The sequence below is a fragment of the Loxodonta africana genome, chromosome 22, assembly GCF_030014295.1.
Source record: "Loxodonta africana isolate mLoxAfr1 chromosome 22, mLoxAfr1.hap2, whole genome shotgun sequence".
Taxonomy (NCBI): Eukaryota; Metazoa; Chordata; class Mammalia; order Proboscidea; family Elephantidae; genus Loxodonta; species Loxodonta africana.
In genome coordinates, this window is record NC_087363.1 from 36,772,528 (window position 1) to 36,793,087 (window position 20,560).

Below are 20,560 nucleotides of genomic sequence, written 5' to 3' on the forward strand. Positions count from 1 at the left end.
GCACTTGATGCCACCCGTGGTCCAGACGATGCTCCTGGCAGCCCTATGGTCACCTGCTTCTGTTTGATTGGAGGGACAGCTGGGCAGACAGAGGCCCATTGTCTCTGTCCTCTGGGGCTGTCGTCGGGGCCTCCTCCGGGTTCCTGCCCCATAGACACTCCCAGCTTTCATTCAGCCTTGTCTTGGCTTTCCTGGGAGGGGGTGGGGAGTGCACCCTGAAGATGAGATCACCAGCCCTGCTTTACGGATGGGGAAACTAAGTTTAAAGACTTGTCTCAGGTCGGAGCCACTGAAGATGGGGCAGAGGCAGGGGGCTCACTCTTGTGCAGCCTCAAGTCACAGAGGTATAGGTCCCATTAGGTCAGAGGCGGCAATGCCAGAACAATCCCTCATTAACTCAAGGAAGCAGGAGCAGGGAACACGGACACTCGCCCAAGGTCGTAGAGTGCCAGCCACCAGGGAACCCAAAACCAACCCATTGCCGTTGGGTAGATTCCAACTCACAGCGACCCCACAGGACAGAGTAGAGCTGCCCCCCGGGTTTCCAAGGCTGTGGCTCTTTACGGAAGTAGATTGCCACATGTTTCTCCCGCGAGTGAGGAGCGGCTGGTGGGTTCCAACCCACATCATCCTCCCCAGAAGCAGCTGGCGGATTACCGCCGACAGTTGTTACACTGCGAGTGCTCAACCACTGCGCCACCAGAGCTCCTTCATGGCGGGGAAACCAGGCCTGCCTTTCCTCCGGTCTGGCGTTGTTTCTACCCAGTTGGGATTAAAGGTTGCGCCGGGAGGAGGGAGGAATTAGAATAACTCCTCCCCCTGGGCGGGGCGAAGGCGTAGGCTCCAACCCTCCGTGACGCGCAGTGGTGAAAGCTCGCCGCGGCCCCTCCCATAAAGGGGCGTGGCATCCCGAGTCAGGTGGGATTCCACTGGGTATTTGCCTGCTGCGGGCGGGACTTCTGGCCTGCCTGGCCTTGGGGGCGTGGCCTCCTTCTTGGCGGCGAGCTCCCCGCGGGATTCCATTCCTCTGTGACGCAGGCGCCGGTGCGAGCGGGGCGGAGCCGAGCCCGCCAGAGCTCCGCCCCCCAGCGGAGGCGGCCGGGCCGGGGCGTGTCCTGGGCTGGGCCCCGCCCCTACCGGCGCCCCGCCCCGCCCGGTCGTAGAGCGGCTGCCACCGCAGGGAGGTCCCGGCCCCGGGATGTGAGTGCGGCGGGGGTGGGGATGCGGGGTGGAACGCCGAGCCTGGCCCCGGGGGTCCCCAGGGGTCCTTATGAACAAAGGCGTGAGAGCGCGGGCGGCCCCTGGTGCGGGCCCAGGCGCGGAGGGCCAGGGGCGCCCGCGCAGGGTGCGCTTAGGCGGGTCCCGCGCGCCGGGCCAGCCCGGAGCCCCTTCGCGGCGGAGGAACAGCGACTCGGCCGCGCAGTCCAGGCCGGGCGGGGGTGAGCGACATGCGCGGGTCTGACGTCTGCCCTCCCCCGGGCTCCACCAGCTGTGCAGAGGCCCCTGGTGCCGGGTTTCTGGTGCTGGTGCTGCGGCTGCGGGGTGGGAGGGAGGATTAGCCCCTCGGCGGAGCCGTAGGTGACCCTCGCCCCCGGTCCGGGGTTGGGCCACAGCCTCCGTGAGCTCAGACCTGCTGTTTCTGGGAACTGTAACCCCAGCTCTCATGGACAGGGAGCTTTCTGTGCTAGGACTCTTGCAATTCATTATCTCAATCTTCCCAACAGCCCACATTTCACAGTTGAAGAAACCGAGGCTGAGGGCCCAGGGCCGCACAGTTGTTGGGTGTGATGGTTGTAGCGTGGGAGTGCAATGCTGAGGCCTTGCAGCCAGACCGGTGGGGGTGGGGAATCCCGGGCACCCCGCTGCTCCACAGACCCCTTGTCTGTGTGACCTTGGGCACGTCCTCCCCTCTCTGAGCCTCTGATGTGGTCTTGGTGCCTGCCTCCAGGGCTGTTGTGAAGATGGGGTTAGGTATGTCAGGGAAGGACAGTGAGCACTTAGTCAAGATTGTTATTGCTGCCACTGCCGTTGTTAAGTGGCCCCTTTCTGGGTCCTGGGAGCAATAGTGCTGGGTCAGGGCTGTGTGGTCAGCTAAGCAGGCTCGTGGGGAGGGGGCAGCTGTGACAGCTGTTCTCCACACTGAGGCCGCCCCATCTGTGCTCACTGAAGGCCACACACAACCCAGCTGTACCAGGCTGTGCCGGAGACGCGCTGGCCCATCGTATACTCTCCGCGCTACAACATCACCTTCATGGGCCTGGAGAGGCTGCACCCCTTCGACGCGGGGAAATGGGGCAAAGTGATCAATTTCCTCAAAGGTATGGAAGGTTGCCTCTCACCCTACATCCACTCCCTCTACCCCACCTGTCCCCCATCCCCATCGTCCCTACTGTCTTTCCTCTAACACAAGCCTCAGACCTTCCCACCTCCAGTAGCCCCCCAGACTGCTTTCCACCCATGCTGTCAAAGGACTTTCCAACCTAGCCCTCTAGGCACCGTATGTGCCTGTCTCAAACCCACACCGGCTTCCCATGGCTGTGAACCTGAGCTCTGCCTCTGCCCGGGAAGGCCCAGTAGAAAGGGAGCTGATTAATGATGAACACAGAAGAGCAAAAATTTGAAGAAGTCCAGTGACCATGTTCAGCAAGCTCAGCCCAGGGGCAGAGAACCTTTGCTCCAACCTTTGAATACAGATGGGGGAAAGTAGGGCCCAGAAAGGTTGGGAAACATGCCCAAAGCTCCTAAGTGGCAGAGTGGGGTCTGGAACTTGGAACCCCAGGCTTCCAGTGGGGCTCCTTGCTGAGCAAGGTGGTGCTCTGGAGCACATTCATTTTAGCTGTAGCTACATCACTGGTCTGATTTCCGTGGGAAATTCAGGCATGACATGGGACTGGTATATGACTATTCTCCTTTTTTCCTCTATCAAGGCTTCTTTCATGGAGGGAGGTAGGAAATGTTACCTGGAAGTGTTACCTGGCATAAGATGAAGCATTGAATATCTTTAAACCACACCACCCTTTTGATCACATCAAGGAGAAAGTCTCACTTTGAGGCTAGCCTGTCTTTAACACCTCTGAAGCCTTGCCCATTTCCCTTTTTAACAAATTTAGAGCAAGCCTCTGTGCCTTGCAGAAAACAGGATCCAATTAGAGATTAATAACAGTGTGTTTCCACTGTATTTGTTTTTTGGTTAACTTCTATTTCTGGCAACGGTAGTGATTTTCCATTTGTAGTTGTGAGCAGAAAGAAAAATATTAGGTAGGAAAGTTGTGACACTAGGTGAGGTGTGTGGAGCTGAGCCCGCCTCAGACCTCGCAGGCCTCTGGCCTTCCTGCATATGGACCCTTATGCACCATTTCCAGCAGACCTAGCCTGAGTTCTCCTCTGGTTGCCCCTTCTCAGACTCGTGTGTCACCCATGGGCTCAGTACATGGGTTCCTTGTCTCCCTGTCTCTGAGCTGACAGTCAACTCTGAGTTCCTTCTTTTTCTCCTTTGAGGATGAGGGTGGAGAGAAGGCAGGGACCATATGGTGAAAGGCCTCAAATGTCCTGCCAGAAAGGAATTGGTCCTTTATCTGAAGGCAATGGGGAGCCATGGAGTATCCTGGGAGGAGGAGCACCTGCATGGAGCTATACGTGAAAAATGTGTGCAACCAGCTGGTTTCTATCAGGGTTGGTTTCTAAGGTTGATGCATTAAAAATAGGTCCACTAAAGTCTGACCATGCCACTTCAACTTCCTAGAACCCAGAGCACCAGGGTCCTATCCTCCCTATGCCCTGCTGCACTTCCCACTCTCAGCCTCAGGTTCTTCCTTTGCCAAACGGAGCTAATCTTGTCTGGTGCGTGTGAGGGGTGATGAAATCATGTAGTGTTTCCCAAACATCAGTCATTTGAAACCATTCTTGGGGCCTGGCCATCTCCTCATACCACCTGTGCCATCATTTTCTCCCTATTTTTATTTACTTAGCCTCTGTTTTTAAATACTTAAACTTGTTTTAAAAGGAAACATGAAGTCATCTAAGTGGGAAAAGCCAGTTTCAGCTGCCATAAATAGAAGGTCATGGTACAAAAGAAATGCCATGAAAACACAGCAGTGTGATTCCATTGAGGCCTTCTGCTGCCTGCAGGCTGTGAGCCGATGGCCTACTGTCTCCAGGTTAAAAAGGAGCAGTGTCAGGCAGGCGTTAGTGGGAGGCCAGCATCACCCTGCAACTCTCTGGATGTCCTCAGAAGGCAGAGAATCGACAATAGCTTTACTCACCTGGAGGGTCAGTGTTCTTGATGCCTATGCCACCTGCCTCTGAAAATTGCTCACTCACACCTGGACTCACCATGTGGCTGTTAGTGGCTTGGAAACATGGGGTCACTGTGTGACAATGTCCGAGTACGAGGGCCTGACCAGTGTGCTCGCTGGCCTGGACGGTGGCCGTTCTCAGAATGCCCAAGAGCCAGTAGTCCCTTCCATCTCTGAGGACAAGGATGGGGCAGCCAAGTCTGCAGCCTGGGGACGGGGCCTGGCGTGGAGGTCAGCAGGCAGCAGGGCTCCATTCTGTGATTTCAGAGGAGAAACTTCTGTCGGATAGCCTGCTGGTGGAGGCACGGGAGGCCTCGGAGGAGGACCTGCTGGTGGTGCACACGAGGCGCTATCTCAATGAGCTGAAGGTACAGAGTAGTGGGCCCTGGGGGGCTGCCTGCCCAGAGCCCCTCCTGGCTTATGGGACTAGGTGGAAAGGGGGCTGGAGATGGCCAGCCACCGCCAGTGGAGAGGGGGCAGCAGCTCAGCCTGGAGAAGCACAGCCTGAGGGCTCCCACTTCTGTCACTGGGGCTGGGGGAGCATAAAATGGTCTATGGCCCCAAGGGAAGGAGGAGAGAATGTTATAAAAAGGGAGATACCAGGGATGGGCTAGGCTGCTCCAGGTGGTAGTGAACTCCCCGTTGCTGGGGGTATGAAAGCTCCACTTGGTGGAGATTGAAACTGTACAGGACTTTGCGCTTCTACATGGGTGACTTAAAATCTGGGCTCTGTGAACAGGCATTAAAGACTACTGCTGGCGTGATATACGGGGTGGGGGGAACCCAGCCCTTTAGTCCATCTAACCAGAGCTGTTTCACTTTGGCCTGTTTTTGTACTGGGCTGAAGTTTAAGGTTCTGTTCCAAGGACTTCTGGTGATAGAGACTTGTCAGAAACTGCTGGGCTAAAATCTCATTTGAGGTATAAGCAAGTGGGCAGGTGGGGTGGGGGGCAGGGGGGGTGAACTGGAGAATGACAGTCCCTTCAAAACTAGGCCCGGCATTGCCAGAGCCTCTGGTTTTCAAAGAGAAGCCAGAGACCTGGATTAGTCAGTGGAATTTCTGATTTGTTAATGGGATAATGCATTTGACGGTTTTAAAATCCCACCTGCAGACTGCCCTGGGCTCCCAGGCTGCCCACTGTGGCCTCTTTCTAGAGGAGCCCACAAAACTGTCACAGGCTGGGTTCTGAGAGCCTGGAGTTCAGTCCACTCCAGAGGGCAGAGGGGAGGCGGGAGGGGGTATCAGCACCTGGAGCCAGCGTGAGCCCTGGTAGGGGAGAGGCCAGGGATGCCACAGGTGCTCTGCCCTCAAGAGTGTGGGAGCCCTGACCCCAAGCCCCGGTCTTCAAGGCTGGATTTGTCTTAGACTCAGAGCCATAGCGGATGCCAGAGATCACCAGGCCCCCAGCTCTATGGGCTGAAAAGCCAGGGCCAGAGAGGAGCTGTTCTTGTTCAAGACCACCCAGGAAGTAGGGGTGGGCCTGCTGGAGACCCTGTCTTCAGTCAGGGCGTCCAGACGCGGGCCATGGCTGCTACCTCCCTCCTCCTGCCACCTGACCTGAGCTGTGAGAATTGTAGATGAGGCCATGGCAGTGTGAGCTCATGAAAGATTACCAGGAAGAGGCTGACACCTGGTTCCTGGGCAAGGGAGGTGTGTGAGGCGTTGGCAGGGAGCCCAGCACTTGGCTGTCCTCGTTTCCTGGGCCCGGGCATGTGTGGACACAGTCCACAGCCCCAGGGCCTGGACCAGGAGGTCAGAATCCAGAGGGTGAGGTGCGAGCAGAGATGAGGGGTTTGAGCTGGGCAGTGAGACACCAGCACAGGGTGGGGCCGGCACTGGAATGAGTGGACCGAGAGAAAGGTTGTAGATGGGGAGATGGCCTTCCGCATGCCTGTCCTTGGGGTTCCAAAGCATCGACTGAAGCCTGTTATGTCATAAGTATTATGAGAAAGTCCCAAGTAGAAAACTGAAGTCAAGGACAGGGGGAGAATTCGAATGTGTCAATTGGAAAGGCTAACCAAGGTTCTGGGATTGAGCTGCATGTTTGATTTGAAGCTCCCTGGCAGCCAGAGCAAAAGGCGAAGCACAATGATTTCCATAGCACCTACTAAGGTGAAGAAGTCTTCATTCAGTCATCCAGCACACCTGTATTGAGTGCCCACTGTGTGCTGGGTACAAAGAGAATAAGACGCCAGGTTCCTACTCCCATGGGTTCGCATTTTCATGGTGGGAGACTGGAGATAAAGCAGTAAACACACAAGAGCATTTCAGAGAGCACCAAAGGCTAGGAAGAAAAGTAAAAATAGAGAGTAACTGGGTGGAGGTGTGCTTATTTAGACTGGGTGGTCAGGGAAGGCGTCATGGAGGAGGTGGCATTGAGCTAAGACTGAAGAATGACACTGAGGTGGAGCTTTGAAGGAAGAGCATTGCCAGAGGAGAAGAGCATCCTGGAGGGGTGCTGGGGCTGGGCTGAGGGAGCAAAGAGCTGGGTGAAGCAGACGAGGTCAGGGAGGCAGCAGTGGCCAGGTCACGAAGTCTTGGAGGCCGTGGGGAGGTGTTTGGATTTTGTCCCAGGTACTCTGCTGCTCAGGTGAGACCCATGTCTATTTCAGACATTGCTGGCGTCTGGGGGCTGCAGCAAAGGACCTCCTTCTCCCCCCCATTCAGCCAGTTGCCTGCAATGTTTCTTTCCTTTTCTCTGCTGCAAGCATCCAGAGAGCTGTCCTTGGAGAGTCCTACAGGTCTCCCAGGGACTGTTCCTTGGCCGTTTTGGTTCTGTGTGTATGGGGAGTACCCACCCCTCCCTGCCCCACCTTGCTCTGCCCCCCACCCTGATTCTGGGCCCCTGCCTGGGCCCTGAAGGAAAAGCAGTAGCCTGTTTGCAAGGCAATGTCAGTTCAGGGAAACAAACTTTTATTGAGCACTTACTATGTGCAAGGCCTAGAGTTGGTCCCACAAAGGGTGGTGGTTGGGTTGGGCCAGCACAGGGCTCTTGCCTTCTGCTGACCCCAGTGACCATTTGCCGTGGGGTGTGGGTTAGCGCAGATGCAGCGTACACATCTTGTCCTTGTTCACCCCATGCTGGGCAGCGCTCAGGTCACACTCATCCCGCTAGTATTCAGAGAGCACCAGGCCCTGTTCTAGCGGCAGAGATAGAACAAGAGAGACCGTGGAGCGGGCATTTAGCATCAAGTGAATGATATAGGGTGTTAGAAGTTGCTAAGTGCTGTGGGGAGCAAAGGAAGGGGGTGGAGGGGGCCCCTACCACGTACCAGATCAGTTGCCGTGGAGACCGTTCTGACTCAGAATAGAAGTATACTCCACCGGGTTTTCAATGGTTGATTTTTCAGAAGTAGAGCGCCAGGCCTTGCTTCCCAAGTGCCTTTGGGAGGGCTCGAACTGCCAACCTTTCAGTTAGCAGCTGAGCACTTAACCATTTGCACCACCTAGGGACTCTGGAGGGGACCCAGCAGGGGTATTTTGAATTGGGTTGTGAGGTCAGGCCTTTCTGACAGGCTTCCATGTTAAGCCCACATTGGAGGCCTTGTGAAGAGGAACCCCTGTTTAAAGGGGTGTGCTCCACAAGGGAGCCCTGGTGGCACAGTGGTTAAGAGACCGGCTGCTAAACAAAAGGTCAGCAGTTCAAATCCACCTTGGCAACCCTATGGAGCAGGTCTGCTCTGTCCTATAGGGTCGTTATGAGTTGGGATCAATGGCAATGAGTTTTTTTTTTTGGCTCCACAAGGAGCTCTGGTGGCACAGCGGTTAAAGCAGTCGTCTGCTAACCGAGAGGTCAGTGGTTTGAAACTACCAGCAGCTTCCCTGGAGAAAGATGTAGAGATTTACAGCCTTGGAAACCCTATGAGCTATAAGTCAGAATGGACTTGACAGCAGTGGGTTTTGGTTTTTCTGGGGGGCGGGGAGCCCACATTCGTAGCCAGTGATTGAGTCTGGGGTTGAGGCAGTTTGGCTCTGAGGAGGCCCTGAGCCCGTCCCCACCCACTGCCACCCAGCCCAGTCCTTTAGTGCCCTGGCCCAGGGTGAGGTGATCGAGGGCCTGACCGTTTGCAAGTCTGGGCAGCCCCACCCTGGCCAGCTGCCCTAGAAGATAAAGCATCTGTCCCCTCCACTGTGGCCCCCCCAGCCCACCCCTCCCTGCCAGACTGCTACCCAGAGCTTCCACTCTGACTGCCCCCGGAGCGCCTCGGTTGGGGCTTTGTGGGCACTGGAATTCTGTTTTTCAGCGCCGCCCCCCCCTTGTCAGTAAATGAATTTCCAGATGTTGCCCCCCTCCTCCCTCCCCTCCACATCTGGCCACTCACCCAGGCTCTGCCCTCTCATCCCTGCCACCTCCTCTGTCCTCCCAGCCCTGTCCACTCTCTGCTGCCAGTCTGCCCGCCCCCCCCCCACTTGTTTTTCACCCCAGCCACCGGTGGTCTTTACTAGAACAGTACTGACCATGGAACTTTCTGCAGCAGTGGACATGTTCTATGCCTGCTCTCTCCTATCTGGGTGCCACGAGCCACAGGTGACTCTTGAACACTTGGAATATGGCCAATGTGACTGAAGAACAAAATTTTAATTAAAAAAACAAAATTATTCATTCCTTATTATGTGTAAGTAGCCACATATGGTTGGTGGTGACTAGGTTGGACAGTCCAGGTCCAGAGCGTGAGCAGGTCACGTCACTGCTGTGCAGAAAGTGCCACAGGACCAGAGGAGACGCTGAAGTGCCCAGCCCCCCTGTCGCTCTCCTAAGTCTCCGCCTCCCACGCCCAGGCTCCCAGCTTTGCAGACTCACGCCTTCTCCCTTTGGCTGGATTCCATCCCTGCCCCGGGGGCTTCATGCCAGGCACCCAGACCATGCAAAATTCACCCTAGCTTAGAGGTTCCCAAATGTGTCCTGCACGACTCCAGTTTTGTAGAAGGTTCTGTAAAAAGCAAAAGGGCAGGCAGGGCTTGTGCTTGAAAAGTTTGGGAGACAGTGGGTGAAGCAAAGTAAGAGGATTCTTTACTACACAACCTCTCAGAGCCTTTAACATGCCAAAGTGCCTTGTGAATTTCTAAGAGGTGGACAGCATAAGCAGTGTTTCCCAAACTTACTTGACCGTGGAACCCTTTCTCGGTATAGTATTGGGATAGGCCAGTTGCTGTGGAACACACTTAGAGAAATACCCTTCTAGTGGCTTTATTTAATATGTATTGGGCCTCTCAAGAGGCAGAGCTGTGGCTTCTTCGTCAGATCTCCATCCCCTCCTGGATTGCTTAGCGAGGAGGGAGACAGTGAGTTAATTTGTTCCTTCAATGGTCTTTGTTCATTTATTTATTCATGGAAAAAATGGTTCCATACCTACCACATGGAGCCTGCTCTGGGCAAATGATTCGTGAGTGAGGAGGCTGACCTCAGGCAGAGCCCTGCCCTCACCTACACCCACACCCCCCGCCCCACAACACAGGGGTGGGTTCTACGGCTGTCAGACATTCATAGTCTAGCTCTAATACCTGCTTGTTACAGCAGGTGGACCCCCAGGCAGGGCCTGATGGGCACCTCTCCTTTCAGGCATTCATGGGTGCAATTCTGTGCTCCCTTGAGGGAGGGCGTGTGGGGAGCGTGCCAGCCTTCCCAGCCACCAGCTCTCCTCAGCCTTGCTGGCCTGAGAGGGGTGCTGCCTCTGCTTTGCGTAGGTTCCTCCTGGTCAACGCACCCACCTGACCCTTCCAAGCATGCTCCCTTTCCTCCAGCACACCGGCTCTTGGCCTGTCTCTTTCCCACCCTACTGTCTCCTGCCCGTTACTAGACAGGCTCTGGTCTCTCCCACCTTAAAACTCAGCTGGGATAAATGATTCTCAACGGTGAAAGGGAAGGAGGAAGGAGACCTGGGTTTCCAGTCTTGGCTCTGTCCATGGCTCACTATGTGACTTGGACAGGTCCTCCCTGCTCAGGCGTCAGTGTCTCCTTCTGTACGGTTATCCCGAAGCCATCTTCCAGCTACAAGGATGTGATCTGGACCCCTGCGGATCCTGGTATTGCCACAAGAGGGCGGCCAAGGGCTTGGGAGTGCTAAGAACGTGGCTGACTTCACTCTAGGAAAACCCAACTGCTTGAGACTGCTCTGTTGTGGGGCCTGAGGGTGGTGGGGAGGGGTGCTCCTGTTTCTTATGAAGGGAACTTCCCTTGACCAGGTAGTTCACCCAGGGCCAATGTGAAACTGCCCTCACAGCGTTGAACAGGGCGTCTGATTGCCCAGCGGAGATCAGGGGCTGTGTCTCTTTCCACAGTGGTCCTTTGCCGTCGCGACCATCACAGAAATCCCCCCTGTCATCTTCCTCCCCAACTTCCTTGTGCAGAGAAAGGTGCTGAGGCCCCTTCGGACCCAGACAGGAGGAACCATCATGGTAGGTTGGGAAGTGGGAAGGAGGGGCGTGGGCTGGGGCCCCCACACCCTGGGCTCCTCCCCACCCTGGACTTTCCGTTTGGAATGCCCTCCCCCCACTTGGTAGTTGAACAAAATCCTAAATATTTCTCAAAGCCCAGCAACAATGCCCCTTTCTCCAAAAAGCCTTTTCCATCCTGGGACGTTAGAATTCATTGTTCCCACACCAATGGCCTTTTGTTAGCGTTACCGTATATGCTGGTATATAAGATAGGGCCCATCTCCCAAAGAGCATATCCAGAAATTATGGCTCCAGCATACCCAAATTCAGGGTGGAAGACTGAACCCCGTAATTAAATGATGGATGATGTCCCCCCACCCCCATCATGGGTGTAGCAATAAGGGAAAATGAGGTTTCCCATCCAGCATGTAGTTTCCTTAAAAATTCGCTGCAGGCTGCCAAGGTGATTGGAGGCAGAGGAGCATTCCAGACTCAAATGTTTGAGGAGCTAACCCAGCCCAGATCAGTCCTTACTGATCCCTCTAGGTTTTTTTGTTTTTCTTCCTCTATTTTTTTTTTTTTAATCGTGGTATAATATAAAAAACATAACATAAAATTTGCCATTTTAACCATCTTGGAGGGTACACTTCATCGGTGTTAAGCATATTCACCATGTTGTATAATCACGGCTATTTCCAGCTCTTTTTTATCAGCCCACACAGAAACTCTACCTGTTAAAGCATTAGCTTTCCATTACTCTTCCACCCTCCCCCCACCGCCCCCACACCGCCTGCTAATGTTCCTTGGAGCTTTGAGAATTTGTACTTTATTTGGTTAGGAGACTATCACTGCCCACCCCAAAACTGGGATCTCCTACAGGATCTCAGTATTCAGTCTACTGAATTGCCTTGAGCAAAAAATAGTCTATGTTCTCTTTCAGAGCCTCATTAAGATCATTGTCAGCTCATGTGTGACGATAAGTAGTTAACACACGTTTCTTCAAGTTTTCCTCGCAAAACTGCAAAGGGGCTCCCACACTGCCCCTGTCATATGCCAGTCCATCTGGACTGCTTCTGGGACTGACTCTGGGAATGCTGGGGGTGCCCCCCACCTCATACATAGCTCATCCCCACCCAGAGCCCATGGAGACAGTTGGGGAAGGGCTAAGTAATGGGTAAATGACCCGGGCTCCTGGCATCACCTGTGCTTGTCTCCAAAGGCAGGGAAGCTGGCCATGGAGCGGGGCTGGGCCATCAATGTGGGTAAGTGCTGCAGCCCCGGGAATGTCCAGCTGCAGGGGTCCAGGGGCAGGGAGGGTCTGGAGGAACCATGGGGGCGGCACTGTGCATGAACAGGTCTGATGCTCTTCACGTGGCCTCCTGGAGGTAGCACCTGGGAGGGACAGCCGGTCCCTCCATCGGATGTGGGATCCTTGTCTCTCCAGGACCCCTTTTCTCATGTCTGGTGAGGGGGGGTTCCCTCCCCTCAGAGAGCCTGTGCCATCCCGGGCAGCTCTGTGTGGGGCTGAGCCTGCTTCCATGAGGCTCCCCTGAAAGGCTCCGTGCCACCTCCTGATGGACAGCCCATGGGGACATGGTTATCTTGTGGTAGGTAGACAGACCCAGGATCAGTGCCATCTTCTTCTCAGGGGTTCTGAGGGCCTGCACTCCTCAGCCCCAGAGCAGTGGGGTCTGTACATGCCCTGGACTCTCCCACAAGACTGACTCATGGGAGGGCTGCACACAGCAGGCTTCCTGGGCCCTGCCATTGTCACCCATGGAGGGACAGCACTTTACAGCTTGCAAAACCCTTTCCTCTCAGGCCTCTCATGTGAGCCTGGCATAATTGTTACCAGACCCGTTTCATGGATGAGGAAATGGATGTCAAGAGAGGCCCAGTGGCTTGCCCAGAGCCCCAAGCAAGGCCCCGTTGTCTGTGAACTCTGCAGTGGTAGGACCTGAGTCTCAGGGGTGTTGATGTCGCCAGGACCCAGTGTTAGGTCAGGGGTAGTGACGGTGTGGTGGCATTCTGCTGTGTATTGATGGCAGAGTTCCAGCCCAGGGCCTGAACCAGCCCTCCCCATATTGGAAGGCATTATGGCCTGGCAGAGTGGCTAAGGGAGCTGGTCCTGATCCAACTGGGTTTGAACCCTAGTTCTGCCATTAGCTAGCTGTGTGACCCTGGGCAAGCTACTGAACCTCTCTGTGCCTCACCTGTAAAATGAGGGTGATGATTATAGTATCCCCCTCATAGGGCTGCAGGAAGGTTTCAGTGAGCTCAGTGCCTGGTGAGGAGTCCAAGTTCAATATATGTGAGCTTTTGTCTTTTTTTTTTTTTTGTCTTATCACTACCCAACAGTGGCTGCTTGAGAGGTGAGAAGGACAAGCTCCTTGTATCTGTGGGCCCAGCTTCACACTCTGTATATGTGGGGCAGGTGCTGGGCTAATTTCAGAGGGCCTCGCAGCTCAGATTCCCCAGGGCCTGCAGGGCAAGGGTCTTTGCAGGGCATTGAGGCTCTGAGGCTAGGGCCTCAGGGTTGGGAGCAGGCAGGGTAGATGGAGCTGGACCCCGGCCTCCAGGGCCCTCCGCATTGCCAAGGGCAGCCATGACCAGCAGAGGGCGTCCATCCCAACCCAAACCCAAAAACCCATTGCCATTGAGTCAATTCAGACTCATAGCGACCCTATAGGACAGAGTAGAACTGCCCCACAGGGTTCCAAGGAGTGGCTGGTCGATTTGAACTGCCAACTTTTTGGTTAGCAGCTATAGTTCTTAACAACTGTGCCATCAGGGCTCCATCACCTCTACCACCTGCAAAATCTAGGCAGCCCCATATTAAGCCTGTCCCCCCAACACACCCTGACATGAGGGAGTCACAGGAGGCAGGCCCCAGCTCTGGGAACAAGGAGCAGCTTTCTGCTGTGGAAAGGAGTGAGCTCTTGTCACCTGGGGGGGTAAGCGGGTGCTGCTGCTGACTTGTCCAGAGACCCTGAGAGAGCTCTTGCTCTGGGCAGTGGTGGTCACAATGGCACAGCCACTTCCTGACCCAGAGCTGGAGATGTGCCAGTTGCTCAGTTTCCCTTGCCCACCTGGAGTCCAAGGAGCGGGCCCTAGGAACTGAGCCAGGGAGTGAGGGATGCTGGGAGGACGGAGGCATGGAAGCCTGGCCCTGACTAGCATCTCTGTTTGTCCTGCAGGGGGCGGCTTCCACCACTGCTCCAGTGACCGGGGCGGGGGCTTCTGTGCCTATGCGGACATCACACTTGCCATCAAGGTAAGTTGTGGGCAGAGGCGAGGGAGGGGGCGCTTGCTTCCAAGAGCCCTCTCTGGCCAGGCCCAGGGCTGGGGCCAGGATCCTACCCGCAACGCCAAGTGTGGTGTTCTCACCCCATGTTATAGAAAGGGAGACCAAAGCTCAGAGAGGGTCGGGCTGGCTGGGTGACTTGGCCAGTCTTTGACTCGAGCCTGACCCTTCCTCTTCTTCTGTGTTGCTTAGAGGGGTTGCCTGTGAAGGAAGGTGGATATTACAGCCCTTGAAGGTGGCAGGGACCTGGGTCAGGGAGGGACGTACATCGAAAAGATTGAATCGTGGGAAGGAGAGGGAGGAAGAGGAGGAGGAGAGATGATAATGGTGGTGGTGGTAGTGGGAGCAACTGGCATTTAGAGCATGCTTGCCTCCGTGCCAGCCTCTGTTCTCTGTGAAATAGAATCTGTGTTTACCCTCATTTTATGGATGAGGACACCAAGGCTGAGAGAGGTAAGGCACAGCTGAGGGGCAGACTGGCCCTGGTCTCCATGTCTGTCAGGCCCTGGAACACCCACCCACTCTGCACCCAGCCTCGTGCTGGGCATCAGGACTGAGCTGAGGTGTTCCCAGCTTCCATGGGGCACATGGACTAATGGGGAGGCAGGCAGGTCAGGACAGGGGAGCACAGGAGACCTTGGAGGGTGGGGAGGGAAAGCAAGGCTTTCTGAAGGAAGAGGCATGAGAACTTGGCATTGTAGGATGAAGCAGAAATTGGGGATGGAGTTCCAGGCACAACCTTGGGGGAGGGTTCCCAGAGCTCTGGGGTCCTGGGAACCCTGGGCTGTCACTGAGGACCAGGCCTGACCTCCTGCCCTTCAGTAGCACATACCCCTTCCTCCAGGGAACCTTCCCTGACCACCTCCTGCAGCTCTGCCTGCTGGTCTGTTTGTTTGCTCACATGCAGGATTGCCCTCCCAAGCCCCCGGTCCCACCTGGGCAGCACTCCAAATCCTCCAGCCCACTCAAGTCCTCACGTTTCCCTTCTCCTCCCCATACAGTTTCTATTTGAACGTGTGGAGGGCATCTCCAGAGCCACCATCATTGATCTCGATGCCCACCAGGTGAGTGCCAATGTGGGCCCAGGCTCCGGGACCTCCCCATGCCCCCAGAAGCCTGTCTGTTGTACAGAGCCCTCACTAGGGGCCTCCCTCCCTCTGGGAACACTTAGAGCCCCAAGCTGGCCTCTGCCACCTCGCCCTGATTTCCTGCCTCTCAAGTTGGAAGCAGAAGGGCTGTCTTTGTCCCTCTGCCCACTTACCCTAACCAGTGTGGGAAGGGTGGAGGGTTGAACCCAGGCCTTCCCCTCCCTCATCCTGGCCACCTTCCCTTCACTTTCCAGCTTGCTTCCCCTGCCCCATCGCATACCAGGCTGATAGCTCTTCCTAAAACCCAGCCTAGCAACGTTACTCTCATGCTCCAAACTCTGCCATGGCTCCCCATTGCTTCCTAGTCCATCTGGGGCGCCGACTTCCTGCACAAGGCTGGTGAACCTGTGGACCCGCCCCTCACACACAGGTCATGTACACATTTCAGGGCTGCACAGGCCCCTAAAGCCACTGGTAAGAGCTCGTTGTCCAGGGGGCACACCGCTGAAGTGTGGAGACACCTCTTCTCAGGATTCCGAATCCAAAGCTGGCTCCTCTGGTCAGGGACAGGGGTTCTGGAAGGCCCCCCGCACCACTACCATTGCATCTCTGTTCTGGTTGGGACCTGCTCTGAGCTCGTGGGACACTGAGCTCCTGGACCAAGTCGGGAGATGCTGCCCTCCCAAATGTGCACAGCCCTTCACAGTTTATGCTTTCACATCCATAAGCCCAACTGATCCCACCACAGACTTGAGAGGGTGGCCAGGCCAGGACTCAGAAAAAGGAAGCACAGGTCTGGGGCTGGCTCAAGGTCACGTGAAGGTCATGGGCCATGTTTTGAGGTTGAATCCCAGCTCTGCCGCTTAACAGCAGGGACAGCAGTGTTGCCCAGGCCTGTGGGGAGTTTCCCGGGGCAGGGGTGGGGAGGTCACCTGCCTACAGGTGGCTCCATGTTCTTTCTACAGGGCAATGGGCATGAGCGGGACTTCATGGGGGACAAGCGTGTGTACATCATGGACGTCTACAACCGCCACATTTACCCCGGGGACCGCTTTGCCAAGCGTGAGTTGTTGTCCCGCCCCTCACTCTGACCTGTGTTCTTGCTGGTTGGGGCTTGCTCTCCTGAGTATTTCCTGTGTGCTGGGCCCTGCACAAGTCCTCAGCATCCCTGTGAGGTGGGGACCGTTCCAATTTTACAGATGAGGAGACTGAGTCCTAAGGAAGTCACTTGACCCACCCAAGATCACATAAACTTGCTTTAAACACGCATGTAGGTTCTTAAATCACCCTCATTTAGTAGAATTTCCTTCTCCTAGGTCTGCATCTGTGTGATAGAAGGTAGGGAAGGACACAAGAGAAATAAGGAGAAAAATATAAATAGAAAATACAGAACAAGATGGCAGGAATAAGCTCAAATATAATAATCCACTCCCATCAAGTCGATTCCAACTCATAGAGACCCTGTAGGACAGTTGAACTGCCCCACAGGGTTTCCAAGGCTGTAAAGCTTTATGGAAGCAGACCGCCACATCTTTCTCTCACACAACGGCTGGTGGTTCAAACCACTGACCTTTTGGTTAGCAGTCAAGTACTTTAACTACTGCCACCAGGGCTCTTCTCAAATACAAGAGTCATTAAAATAAATGAAAGTGGGTTAAACTCATCAGTTAAAAGACAGAGACTCTGAGATGAGATTTGAAAGCATAGGCAGTTGCTCAGTTTGCAGACTGGGGGCACGTATACATGAGGTGTGAGCAAGTCTGGGGAAGGTAGGCCAGCCACTGGTATAGCCAAGGTACCAACTTCTCAACTGAATCTTGCATGTGTTGACTTCGAGCTTGAGGGCACAGCAGGGTGTCCACATGGCTGGGCAGTAAAATTAGACATTGCCGACCTGGGTCCGTGAATAACCAGGGCAAAAGTGTTGCTGCTCTAATCCCCCTTTTCTCCTTCACTTCCTTTTTTCTGCAGCTCTCAATAATCATTTTAGGTTAATTTTGGGTGAGATAAAAAGCAGACCAGTGCCTTTGTCTCTGGAGTCAGGCCGACTGGCTTCCAGTCAGGGCTAGGGCACTGAGGGCTCTGGGACCCTGGGCAATCTTCCCCTTCCTGAGCCTCAGTTTCCCTTCTCTATAACCTGGGACTGTTCCTGTCTGTGTCTCAGAGGCTATCAGGCGAAAGGTGGAGCTGGAGTGGGGCACGGAGGATGATGAGTACCTGGATAAGGTGGGGAGGAACATCAAGAAGGCCCTCCAGGAGCATCGGCCGGACGTGGTCGTGTACAACGCAGGCACCGATGTCCTTGAGGGGGACCGCCTTGGGGGGCTGTCCATCAGCCCAGAGGTAGGTCCTGACCCTGAGGTGGGAGGAGGTCTGCTCTGGGGACTTAGCGGTGGCAGGAAAAGTGGGCGGGCACTGGTGCTTCTGATGTCAGAGAAGAGCTAAGCAGAAGCAACAGCAGTCAACCTGGGCCAGGGTTAGACTTGCAGCAGGACTTCTGATACCCTCCTCCCCACTACACAGGGCATTGTGAAGCGGGATGAGCTCGTGTTCCGAGTGGTCCGTGGCCACCAGGTGCCCATCCTCATGGTGACGTCGGGCGGGTACCAGAAGCGCACGGCCCGCATCATAGCTGACTCGATTCTCAATCTGCATGGCCTGGGGCTCATTGGGCCCAAGTCCCGCAGCGTCTCTGCACAGAGCTCGGACACACCTCTGCTGCCCATGGCAGTGCCCTGACCTGAGCTGCCCTGCTGGTCGCCTCCCTGCCTGCCTTGAGCCCAGCCCACCTGCCTGCCCACCTGATCTAGTGCTTTTGGTTTTCTAGCCTGAGGGGCGGTGCAGGGCAGCCAGCTAGGAGGCGTGGGCTGCCAGGCAGGGAGAGTGACCTGTGTGGCCTCTTGAGAGCACGGAGGGGCAGGGGCCTGCCCCGACTGGGCTGGCAGCTCCTCCACTCTCCCCATGGCAGCTGGGAGGGTCTCCAGGCCCCTCTGCGGGGTGGGAACAGAAGGCAGAGCCTGAGTCCCGGGGAAGACCCTGCATGGAGTCTTCATAGTCGTCTAAGAGAAGAGAAAGGAGGTAGGCAGTTCACAGAGGAGAGAGGATGGGTCAGGCCCGGGAAGCCGCAGGGAGGCCCTGGAGGTGGGGTGTTCTGGTGTTCCAGAAAGTCAGACCCAGATCAGATCGAGGAATCTTCCATCTCTACCACGTTTGGCCTCATCCCTGCTCTTGCGTCCATGAGATTTGCTTCTCCCCTCCGTGCCTCAGCCAGGGTGTGAGGAGCAGGTGTGTCCAGGGACGGGGCTGGGAGCAGGGTGCTGAGCTAGGCTCCAGGATGTGGGGAGGGGGTTCCCAGATCACCTGGCCTTGGATTTGAGGGCAGTAGGGAAGGGGGTACAGTTGCCTCTCCCATCTGGGACTCCCCTTAATAAACCAAGGGCTGAACCAGCTCTCTGAGAGCCCTCCTGTGTGATTGAGGGATGAGGAGGCCTGTGAGCCCCCAAACCTCCACCTCAGCAGTGGTCTCATCTGCAGGTTTATGGGGAGGATCCTTAGCTCAGGGAGGAGCTTGGGCACAGTAGCCTTGATGGCGGCTGCTGACCCAGGTGGACAGGGGGCAGAGGAAGATGGGGTCATGGGAAGGCAAGGCCTGGCAGGTAGGTATCAGGGATGGATGCAGGAACTACAGCCCCAGGTAGGGCCTGAGGCATTGGCAAGGCCAGACTAGGGGGTTGTGGGGAGGTTCTTGGAGGGCAACCAGTAGTCTCCATCATGGCCAGGACACCAGGAGGCTCTGAGGGTAGGTGGCTGAGTGGGGCCCTGGGTAGGGCTGCTGCCTCCACAGGCCTCACCTCCTGACCTATCTCTGTGTCCAGGGTTCCAGATGGGCCCTGACTTCTGGCCCTGGCCTTGGCCTTGTCTTCAGCTCTAATCCGAAGGGGACATTCAGGGCTGCCGAGGAAGCCAGGCAGGGGGAATGTCCACCGCCTCCATTGCCTGGGCATATTCTTAGCCGGTGACTGTGGCCTTGACCACAGTCAGGGGAGGGAAAGTGGGCCAGCTGAGGTGTCCCCTGCTCTCGGTCAGCCCCACTGATGGGACTTGTGCTTGTGGTCATCTGGGGGATGCCCCCACATTTCCCTTACTCTCCCTCTGCTAGGGGGAAAGAGTTCCAAGATCCCCAATTGACTCAAATGTGCCAACCTCCTGGCCTGGACCTGGAAGGACTAACAATGTACTTGGACCCCCCCGCCTTGGCCAGTAGTCCCTGTGGACCTGACTCTCGGTACCTGACATCCATGCATTACCGCTGCAGGCCTGTGGCGTCGGGGCAGGCAGTGCACATGGTTTGGTGTTACTGAGTTTCTCTTCTGTTCATAGAGAATCATAAAGGCTCTTAAGTGGACCCAGCTGCTGCGTGTTCTTGACATGAACTCCCACTCCTTTCTGAGAATGACATGAAATAAAGATTAGAATTCACACAGCACGTGACCAGTACATGCTAGGGTTTTATTTCATCCTCGCAGTCTTACAAAGTCGGCAAGTGTTCCCATTTTACAGATGAGGAAACCAGGGTTTAGAGAGGAGAGGAATTAGGCCACACATCTAGCGAGTGGTAGAGCCAGGTTTGGACCCGCTGTTCGTGTGCATGTGTATGTGTGTGCACACTCGCGCTCTGTACCAGCTGCCTCAAATTTAGTGGGGGGAGACAGGTGGGGTGGGGTTAGGGCAAGGATGTTGCTCTTCAGACAAGAGAGTCTAGGGCCCCTGGGAATGGGGTCTGGGAAATCATGGGGGTTGGCAGGCTGGCAGAGCTGGACTGTGAGGGTGGCTCTGTGCGGACAAGGGATGGCTTCCAGCCTTGAGCTACAGTTGGAGCATGTATGGGGGTCTGTCACCCTGGGATGGCGTTGACATGGGGCTGGTGATTCCATGCTGGGGCTGAGGGGTTCAGGCAGGTGGTGAAGACAGAACCTCATCTTTAGCCTGGCAGGGTGCTGAAGGATCCCCAATGTCAGCAGTGCAGCCTGGGCGGGGAGCAGGGTCAGACACCACGCCAGGCTGGAATCTGGGTCAGCCCCACGGTAGGTGTGAGGAGCAGGATAAAGGTGACGTTGAATGAGCGCATACTAAGTATGTGTCAGGCTCAGTTCTAAACTTTTGATGGGAATTACCTGCTGATCTTCACAGCACTCTGCAGTGAGAACGGTTTTTATCCCTAATTTACAGATGGCAGAAACTGAGGCATGAAAGGGTTTGGTTACTTGCTTAAAATCCACACCTAGTTAGTGGAGGGGTGAGGATTTGAAGTAAAGCTGTGGGCTGCAGATCCTGAGTCTGTAAAATGAGGACTAAAGAAAACTCATCTCTTGGGGTCCCAGGAATACACGCGTCAATCTGTGGGCTGCGCTTAGGGTGCTGTGTGGCGCTTTGTTAGCACTCAGTCAAGGTTAGCGATGATGATGCTGAGTTTCCTGGAGGTCAGGGAGAGGGCTCA

General features: G+C 55.5%; 1 protein-coding gene across 3 annotated transcripts; it reads left to right on the plus strand.

Moving 5' to 3' along the window:
* Positions 1-1,142: 1,142 nt before the first annotated feature.
* HDAC11 (histone deacetylase 11) lies at positions 1,143-19,549 on the plus strand. Of its 3 annotated transcripts, XM_010589934.3 has the most exons (10): positions 1,143-1,200; positions 2,170-2,318; positions 4,563-4,663; positions 10,576-10,692; positions 11,891-11,933; positions 13,869-13,945; positions 14,977-15,039; positions 16,029-16,125; positions 17,228-17,406; positions 17,587-19,549. In XM_010589934.3, coding segments are annotated over exons 1-10 (1,044 nt in total). In that variant the 5' UTR covers positions 1,143-1,198; the 3' UTR covers positions 17,803-19,549. The 3 variants fall into 3 exon arrangements, with proteins under 3 accessions (XP_010588236.2, XP_023403634.2, XP_064130884.1); XM_023547866.2 differs by lacking the exons at positions 4,563-4,663; positions 11,891-11,933; XM_064274814.1 differs by lacking the exons at positions 1,143-1,200; positions 2,170-2,318; positions 4,563-4,663; positions 11,891-11,933 and adding an exon at positions 8,895-10,320.
* The last annotated feature ends 1,011 nt before the right edge of the window (positions 19,550-20,560 follow it).